Source organism: Neolamprologus brichardi, chromosome 2 (assembly GCF_056152115.1).
Source record: "Neolamprologus brichardi isolate AB-2024 chromosome 2, ASM5615211v1, whole genome shotgun sequence".
Taxonomy (NCBI): Eukaryota; Metazoa; Chordata; class Actinopteri; order Cichliformes; family Cichlidae; genus Neolamprologus; species Neolamprologus brichardi.
Window position 1 is genome coordinate 27,968,256 of NC_142105.1, and position 9,646 is coordinate 27,977,901.

General features: G+C 43.3%; 1 protein-coding gene across 1 annotated transcript; it reads right to left on the reverse strand.

The window, feature by feature from the left end:
- Window positions 1–1,655: 1,655 nt before the first annotated feature.
- LOC102786707 (uncharacterized) lies at window positions 1,656–8,849 on the reverse strand. The gene is made up of 6 exons (XM_087829600.1): window positions 8,661–8,849; window positions 8,015–8,205; window positions 6,654–7,915; window positions 5,419–6,459; window positions 3,893–3,997; window positions 1,656–3,392 (listed from the first exon to the last, which is right to left on the reverse strand). Exons 2-6 carry the CDS (start codon window positions 8,169–8,171, stop codon window positions 2,514–2,516), a joined length of 3,444 nt encoding a protein of 1,147 aa, XP_087685726.1. The 5' UTR covers window positions 8,172–8,205; window positions 8,661–8,849; the 3' UTR covers window positions 1,656–2,513.
- Window positions 8,850–9,646: the final 797 nt, after the last annotated feature.

The window sequence follows — 9,646 nt, forward strand, 5'->3', positions numbered from 1 at the left end:
TGTATTCTTTTTTTTTTCATTATTTCAAATTCTGTATGTAATTAAATTTGAGCCTAAAGAAAAAAAATATGTGAATAAAGTGGGCTGCCCACTTCCCTCCCTTCCTTCTCTTCTAGTATGAAACACATCACCTGCAGGGCTGAAGTTTCTCTCAGCATCATGTTCAAATATAACATAAACCTTGATAGGACACAAAAACATACAACAGGAGTTCTCCTAGAAGTTTTTCATGCTAGTCATGCTGCGCTGCATTTATAAGTGTTTCTGCCAGACTAATTAAAAAACACACAGCAGAGGCAAGTGGAGAGAATGATGAATACTGAGGGTTTTTTAATCTGTGGAAGCTCTCAGTGACTGAGAGTCAAACAAAGTACATCTTAAGAAAATAAACAAACTAAATGAAAACAAAAAGATTGTTTTCCAATTGTTTTTTTTAAAAAAGTTGGTAAACTATGTAAAATATAACTAAAACCAGAATGCTATTATTTGAAAATCACATAAACCTATATTTTATTCACAATAGAATATGGAAAACATATTTTAACAACAACCTGTAAACATCTGGGAACTGAGGAGAGCAGTTGTTGGAGTTCTGGCAGAGAAATGTTGTTCTTGTTATTCTAGCAGCTTGACAGTCCTTCGTCTTCTTCATCGTATGCCAAATGTGTTCAGATGGTGACTGCAGGCAGGACTGTTCAGCTCCCAGACTCTTCTACTGTGAAGCCATGCTGTTTTAATATATGCAGTATGTGTTTTAGCATTGATTTGCTCAAACATGCAGCTTTTTTTTTTGGAAAAGATGTTTAGATGGGAGTACATGTTACTTTAAAACTTTTATATACCCTCCACCACTGACGGTGCCTTTCCAGATGTGCAAAGCTGCCAATTCCATAGGCACTGATGACACTGAAAACTGAGTGCTGATAACAAGCTGTATGTTCCTTTTCCTCTTTTGGATGAGGCATGTTTTAAAAAAAATAGTGTAGAGTTGTCCGACCTTAGAACAGCTTTCATTATAAGAGCTTTAACCTCGGAAACACTTTATGTCTGTCAAACTGTGTTTTTTATGGATTAGCAATTTGTGGCATCGCAGTCCGCTTATCCTTTTCAGGGTCGCGGGGGGCGCTGGAGCCTATCCCAGCTGTCATAGGGCGAGAGGCGGGGTACACCCTGGACAGGTCGCCAGTCTGTCGCAGGGCTAACACACAGGGACAGACAACCATTCGCACTCACATTCACTCGCACACTCATACCTAGTGGCAATTTAGATTTTCCAATTAACCTATCCCCACAAGCTGCATGTCTTTGGACGGTGGGAGGAAGCCGGAGTACCCGGAGAGAACCCACGCAAACACGGGGAGAACATGCAAACTCCACACAGAAAGACCCCGGCCTGATGTTGGAATTGAACTCAGGACCTTCTTGCTGTGCGGCAACAGTGCTAACCACCGTGCCACCGTGCTGCCCAAAGTATCCAAAAAAAACCCCTGACCTTCAGAAAGACTGAAGAACTATTGCTCAAGAGCACGTAAAAAAAATCACAAGAAGGTCTGGCTGATCGGAAGCTAAAAAAATAGGATTGGACTTTTGAGGCTTCTGTTGTTGTTTGTTGTTTCAGATCCACTTGCGCAGTAATAAGGTCACAAGCATCACAGAAAAATCTTTATTACAGGAAACAGATCCTTGAACCAAAAGTGCCACGGGGAACATTAGCAAACGAAAACAAACATAAAAACAAGGAGTGCTGAAAGTTTTCTGGAAATTTTTGGCAGAACAGAAGCTGACATACATGTATATATATATGACCAATCATATTTACAACTAACCGAGTTACGCTTCAGCGGGAAATCTACGTCGTAACTTACAACGTAACCTGACGTGCAGCTCTGGAAAAATGCAACTGCAGCTCAGGTCGACTCTGATCGCCGTGGAAGATTAAGTTGTGATGTCGATTTTCAGCTGAAGCATGATTAAGGCGTAATGCACGGTTACTGTCATATGTACAACTAATAAAACACGCTTTCTTTACATACAAAAACCTGATTTTTTTAAATGTATTTCCAATACTTCAGTTTAAAAAAAAACTTTGCTTAACTGTTACAAATGAGTAATATTAAACTTGTAACACATAAAATTCTTCAATTATGAACAATCCCAGCTGTCTCTATATACTCAGCCGAAGAGCTTAAAACTAAACATCTTCACACAAAAACACGTCCTTTTGTTCTGATTAAGCTCACAATGTTACGCATTAGGATGCAGGTCTTTCCTCACTGCTTGAAACAAACGACATATATTGCTCCGTTTATCCTAAACCCCGGTGGAATAGCAAAACAAACATCCTCGGTGTGATTGTCAGCATGTTTGCACGTGGACGTGAGCACAATACAGAGAGAAGACAAACATTCATGAACATCTACGTCGACCATTTGTCACCAGCCCTGAAATAGACGCAGTTAAATGAACCAATGTAAGAAATCACACGAACAGAAAAGAAGGGGGCATTAGAGGTGTTAATGAAAGTGCACCTCAGTCTGAACGTTTCCCTTGACAAGGTCTTTAATCACAGCGGTGAAAATCACTGATGAAGCGCTGTCTTTGTGTTCTCCGACTACATCAACGTCCAGCTCTCCTCCTTCTTCTTCCTCACCTTCTGAAGACTCTGTCCACGTGATGGTCACCGGTTCAGGGACGGGACTGGAGCCTCCAATCACATCGATGACCTCATCTTTGACAGCGTCCCCGCTTCCATTTGCAGACTGTGAGGGTGAAACAGAAGGCCGCAGGTCAGCGAACACAGCCGGCGCTGTTCTGCTCTGAGTCTGAATCTCTTCTTTTATCTCAACGTTTTCGTCGTCTCCATCCACATCGATGATCTCATCAGCGCTGCTCTGTACTTCCTCATCTGTCAGACTTCCCTCAGCTAGTCTGAGTTCACTCCACGGGAGATTTTCTTTTTCTTCTTGTAAACAGGCTCCGGTCAAAGAAACAGTCTCTACATCGATTGTCTCCTCAGGATCTGTGGCTGCAGGTTCAGAGGTGGGTGGCTGTGTCGGTGTCTCAAAGCAAGCCCTCTTGGCCACGGTGGCGTTATCACTCGTATCCTCGTCTGACTCTGCTCCCCTCTTCTGTCCCCTCCTCGTAGCCTCCCCCACCTCTTCGTGTGACTGTGCAGCCAACTCCTCCTCACGTCTCTCCTGGTTTTTCTCAAGTTGTTCATCCGCAACACAGAAATCTGCAGGCTGTGCCAGAATGGGTGGTTTTGAACACTCTCTGTTAGATGAACTGAGAGGGTCATTTTTCCTGGGTCTGCCCCTACGTCTGCGCCCTGATTGAACTGCTGAGGGTAGGCGTTTGGCTGTAAGTGGCTCCTCAAGGAAGGGTAAAGCATCCTGTAAAACAGATTCACCTTAATGAACTATAAAAGTACAAAACAATAGTCTAAACATGGAAAACACTGAAAGCAGTGCTACCCCTCAGCCTCCTATGGTATAAAGCTTTCCTTCTTAACTGACTGCATTCACAAGATTTTCAGAAAACTTGACCTATGACCTTGACTGTGAGGTCGAGGTTACAAAATCCGTACTCGTCCGAGACTTTTAGTAGATACACCACTGAGCCTTTTATGACTGAGTGGGGAAAAAATCCACGTGTGGTAACTTTAAATATCTGTCAGCATTCAAACGGTAGCAGTTGTCACAAACTGGCTCAAAGTAGCAGTATTTGGGATGCACCGTCTGGTAATCACGGAGTCTCACACACTCTGGATAAGTTGATCAGTTGATGGTTCATCCATAGAGCCTCACTGATTCCTTTAAATCTAAAGATAGATGAGCTCTTTAATCTAGTAAAAAAAAAAAGAAAGAAAGAAAGAAAAAAGCCTCATTCTTACCGGGATTTGTAGTTCCCTTACCCGGCTCCTGATCGGGTAGATCTTCAAGAAGCCGCCATGAGAATTCTTCCCTGTAGATGATATGTTTTTTGTTTCCTCAGGACCCTGAAAAAAACATATGCACATAAATTATATACAAACATACAGTACAAACAGAATAAATGGTTTGACTGATCTTAACACAAAGATTTAATCATGTTTTGCTGAGAGGAAGTATCCTGTGGATTTAACAGAAAACTTGGCGGTGTGGTCTCCAAGAAGATTCTCACTGGTAAGATAAGTCCTGGTGATACTTTCACTAGCAGTAAAGCACTCCATTAATAGCCTCTATCAAGATTAGTATATCATTTTTAACTAAGAGAGAGATTACCTGTGGAAAACCGGTTGGGTGATAACTTTGAGCTCAATTAAGACTGTAAGGGATATTTATGCTTACAGAACTTTTACAGTTTCAGTCAATCGATATGATGTTAAAGTCATCGGTGTGCTGGCGTCTTGTTCAAAAGATCAACATAAAATTTTCAAATATTGCTCATCATTAGTTAAAAAGAACAGACTACACGGGGGCAACTTACATATGTAACACTTCAGGGAAAAAAAGGGGCTCAGAATTAGTTGTTATTATATCACTACCCACCTACAGACATGAGAGTGACACACAAACACACACACACACAAAAAAAACACGTTACACGTAACGCAAAGCTATGAAAAAAAAAAGAAAGATGCAATTTGGTTGTATCTGGTAGAATCTGTGCGGATTTTTACAGCATTTTTAAGGTCTATGTCCTAATAGTATACAATTAAAGTTTAAACTTACTAGTTCATTATAAATGCAAAAACCTAGCTTCTGCTAAAGGTACTGTGTTTTTTAAGCATGCAGTAGTATAGCCATTCTTAAACAAGCAAAGCATCATGCAGGAGTTGAGGCTTTGGGTCTTAACTGGTTTGAATCTTCTATTAAATTTAGGATAGTTTTGATTTACACCGGAAAATAATCCCCTGCATCGGCAGCTTTGACATTTGGAGTTCCACAGGGATCTATCTGGGGGCCTATTTGTTTTCTTTATTATGCTCTGTGTAGGTCATATTACTCACCCGCACATTTCTTTTCATCGCTATGCAGATTTACCTTGGAATCAGGAAGATCGCTGACCCATAAGAAGGCTCAGTGAGTACATTTTGCACGTCCCACAGTTTCTTAGAGTTAAACAAATCCAAACCAGTGGAAATATTATTTGGCCATCCACTATAAACTGACAGTCTGAAGGATAATCTGGGCTCATTAACTCCTTTTATTAAAACACAGGTTAAAAACCTCCCAAATAATAATCATTGATTAATAATTTGGATAATCTCCCTGATATAGACAATGGACATATTAATGCAACCTTTTTGTTTTTTAAATGTGCTATAAAAATACAGTTTACTTACATATTTAATTACTGTTATTATTTACTTACTTAGCAGGTGACAGACGGCAAAATTAAACGATCTGCCAGTTAGTTATTTGAAATATTTCCCACCTTGCCTTTCAGATTCTGACAGATGTGTCGCGGCGTTGCCACTTTGACCGGCAGCAGTTCTCTCCTCTCCAGGTTCACCACAGGAATCTGCTTTAGCTGCTTCTCTTTTCTGGCATGAGGGTTTCTGTTCACCGCATCGTCTGGCTTCCTCACCTTCACCTTCTTCTTCTCTAGTGAGAACAGATAAGGCTTTTGCCTTCTTTTGTTCTGTCGTTTTGAAGTCGGTCTGGTTTCCTCTGTGTGTTTGGGGGAAACGGTGCGGCCAGCGTGGGCCTTGCGTGACTGTGAGCGGCTCTCTTGAGACTCATTTTCATCAATGTGCAGCTCAGGTGCTTGAGAGCACTCAATTCTGTGGGTGCTCCTTTGTAGTTGAGGCATGTAGGGGGTTGTAGTGTGATCTTTGTTTTTTTTGTAAGTGTTCATGAGAGTGTGAGGTTGGCAGGACTCCGTGGAGCTCACACCACTCGTCTCCATCTCCTCTCTTGCACGACAGCTTCCAACATGCTGCTCAAACGACTGCAGGAAGTGGTCCAGCATGTCACCCAGCTCTCCCTCGCACGGCTGCTCTAGAACTGGCACCACACCATTTGTAGAACTGGAGCGACCAGCTGCTCCTGCAACAGCTGCAACCTCAGTGGATTCATGGAGCTCAGAAGAAAGGCTCTGCGGTTTGTTTTGGGATGAGGTGATTTCAGAAGAGGCAGAGGCGCCAGTGTTGCTACCTGCTGGAAGGGGATGCTGAGCACGTGAAGCGCTGCCTTTGTTGTTTGGTAAAATATCGAGTCCCATCATCACTTCCTCCAGAAGACGATCGATCTGCTCAGGCTGCTCCTCGTGAGGTGGTGGAGCTGGGACAGGAAGACAGGATGGTGGAGAGGAGGCTGCAGGTGATGGCAGGTGGGGAGATTGAGAAGCCTGGAAGGAGTGGCTGGAGGTAGGTAGAGTATGTGCATTGGTAAACTGCATAGGTGTGGGAAAAAAGGAAGCCGATGTTGCTGTTTTGGCTCTGGACCTTCGTGGCCTGCGCACAGGAAGACTGCCCTGCAAACAAGGACAAGTCGATGTTTGAAAGAAGCAACAAATGTAACATCCTGTTTTAAATCTGAATCCTCATTTTTGGGTGTAAAAACCCTCAAAGGTTTAGTTTTGAGCTCCCAGACCCTATTTTCATTTAATATTTAATTACAGCTTTTGACACTTTATAGATGCCACAAACGGGACACTCATTCGCTTACCTGTTCAAACTGTTGCCCCGTATTTTTCCTTCCACGCTGAGTGGTGCTTCCTCCGACCTCACCAGACCGCAGCACATCTCCAACTTGGCTTAATGCCCACGCTATGCCCCGCCCTCTTCTCCTCTCACAGCGTGCACCCTTTTTCACAACCTCTCTGGTCTGCAGGCACAGCTTCCTCCCAGCAGCTCCGCCTCCCTGACCCGTCCTGGGCGTCCTCATGCCCCACCTGAGCAAGAACAACTTCTGCAACCTGCTCACCCCCACCTCCTGCACCATTTGAGTTAATCCTCCCCGACCACGCCCTCTCCCTCCTGCTCGTGGTCTCCCACGCTTCTCCTCGCCCCTCCTGGCACCTCCAACCCCGGACCTTCGCCTGCGGCCTGCTCTCCCCCCGCGGGGCTCCTCCTCATTGTCAGGGTTCAGAAAGTAGCTGATGAATCCTGGGATGTTGCCTTGAAACTGTTGAAACTGCTCTTCCTCCCATTCTTCCGCCACTGTGACATCTTGGTCAGCCCATCCGCTCTGGGGGTCGGCATTACAGATGGTTGTCTGGCTCATAAAATGAGGGAGGGATGGGGGGACAGATGTGTACGGCTGGGTCACAACAGCAACCGGTGTGCTTTCAGCTTCAGGTATAGAACCTAAGGGAGCAGAGGATATCTGAGGTGTTAGTTCATTTGGAGGGTAGAGGACAGACACAGGGCAAATCTGAGGGGGAACAAGTAGGGGGTCTGAGTGCTGTATACTCTGGAGAGCACTCATATCGATGGTCTCAAACGATACTGCTGGGTGAGCAGGTGGAGCTGTGTTTATCTGCAGCTCGTCTGTTTGAGTGCACACATCCTTCCCGCCATTTGACATCATCTCTTTCCACAGAAAAATGCTCCCATCCCTCACCTCTCTCCTCCACCTGCCCGGTCTCTCCTCACTCTCAAACATCAGAGGCTCCGTCTGCACTCCTATCTCGGCGCACTGCCCGACCCCATCCCTGCTTTTACACTCCTTTTTCGTCACCTCCACCAGCCCGTGGATGCCCAGGTTGGCCGCAGCAGAAATAGCCTGTTGCTTCTCCCTCTCACCCTCCCCAGCCATCTCTCCAGAGTATAGAAGCCTGACCAAGTGGAGCAAGGTGCAGGCACCCAGAGCCCGAAACTCCAAGAGGCGACTCTGCCCCGCAGCGGGAGTCGGTGTGGAGGACAGAGCGGAGGAGATGTGGGGGCTGATAGCTGACAGAATACAGCTGTGTGCGGGTATAGACACCCCTGCAAGACGGGGAGAAATGACAAAAACAAAAACTTTAAAAGCAAAACTAACACATGCAAAATTTTGTTTTGGGTTTTTTGTGTATGTGTGTCTCATACCTTCTGCCTTAAGCAGAGTGTCACAGAACTGGCTGCACTGTTGTTGTCGCTGCAGCTCAGTGAGGAGGAGGGTATCAAACCCTGGTTTTTGGTAGCACCACATTTCCCCATCCACTTCAGAAGGGGAGCAGAGAGGAGTGGAAACGGAAGGTGACATGTGTGTGGAGTGTGAAGCAAATATCCCTGCTCACCTGGACATTAGCACAATAAATGCTTCGATATTGTGGACAAAAACACACTTTTTGAGTTTGAAATTTTTACACATTAAAACAGAGATTTTTGAGGTCGAGCTTTCTTTCTCATTTATCAGCAGCTTTATAGTTTATTATTATGTATAGTGTGGATTAATGGGCAATTTTAAATATTTCTTGCAGCAATAAATAGTCTTTGAGCACATTTAAACTCGAGTCATGTGGGGCCAGCTCAAAGCCCGCGCGCTGGTTAATATCAGAGGACTAGCTAGCAGTGAACTCCAAACAGACAGAGAAAGGGGTTGTACTAGCTTAGTTAACATGTTACAGACCGCTAAACGTCTGTTCTAACATCACCTTCCAGCATATCTGGCCTGTTTTAACCACGCTCTCCCGGCTTGCTAATTAAAGCTGCTGTTAAAGTCGGGCATGTGACAGACACCTGGTTTACTCACCGTCTGCGGGCCTCAAAACTTTCTACAGATCCACTATCGAGGCACAAAATAAAAGCGTTTCTCTTTTAAAAAATAAATATACTTCACAAAATATATTTAACGGACAGCATTTTATTTGGCTGTTTTTTTGTCCGATTTTAGTGGGGTCAGCCGCAGGTCAACGTTGTCATCAGAGGAAACGGTGCAGTCTTCCGCTTCGCCGCTAGAGGGCGGCAGCGTCACCGCACAGACGCCACGGCCATCCCCCGAGGAAAAAAAAAAAACAGCCGGCCAAAGATACACAAACACATTACAAAGAGAGAGCATTCACTGCTGGCACCTCCGTCTTCGTCAAATGGCACCAGAAACTAGTGGAAGAGTAAGCGATAGATAGATAGATAGATAGATAGATAGATAGATAGATAGATAGATAGATAGATAGATAGATAGATAGATAGATAGATAGATAGATAGATAGATAGATAGATAGATAGATAGATAGATAGATAGATGTAGTTTTTTCAAATAGCAAAGTAATAGCAAATGTTAAATCCATCAAAATCACAATGTTTTTTAGTCGTTTTAGGAATTGAAAGCTTGGTAGTATTTTCTTTTCATTTTACAGTTAAATTAGATTGTATTATAGTTTAATTTGTTGAGTTAACTGCTTTATTATTAGTATTATAATTATTATCATAATAATATGAGTTTTGTAATATTCTGTTTGTGTTTTTGGCACACTTCTTTGCAGTAATAATAATAAGAATAAGAATAAGAATAAGAATAAGAATAAGAATAAGAATAATAAGAATACAATTCAACCACGGTTGATTACACTCTTTAACACATGGATTTGTTCAGTTGTTATTACATTACATGACATTTTAAAATGGCACAGACACACAATAAATAACAGTTAAAAGTTACCACTCAACTTTTTCACCATCTAATGTGAGCTAAACAATTTTTATGAGGGACCTTGACTAGTATGCATATCAATATAAAAT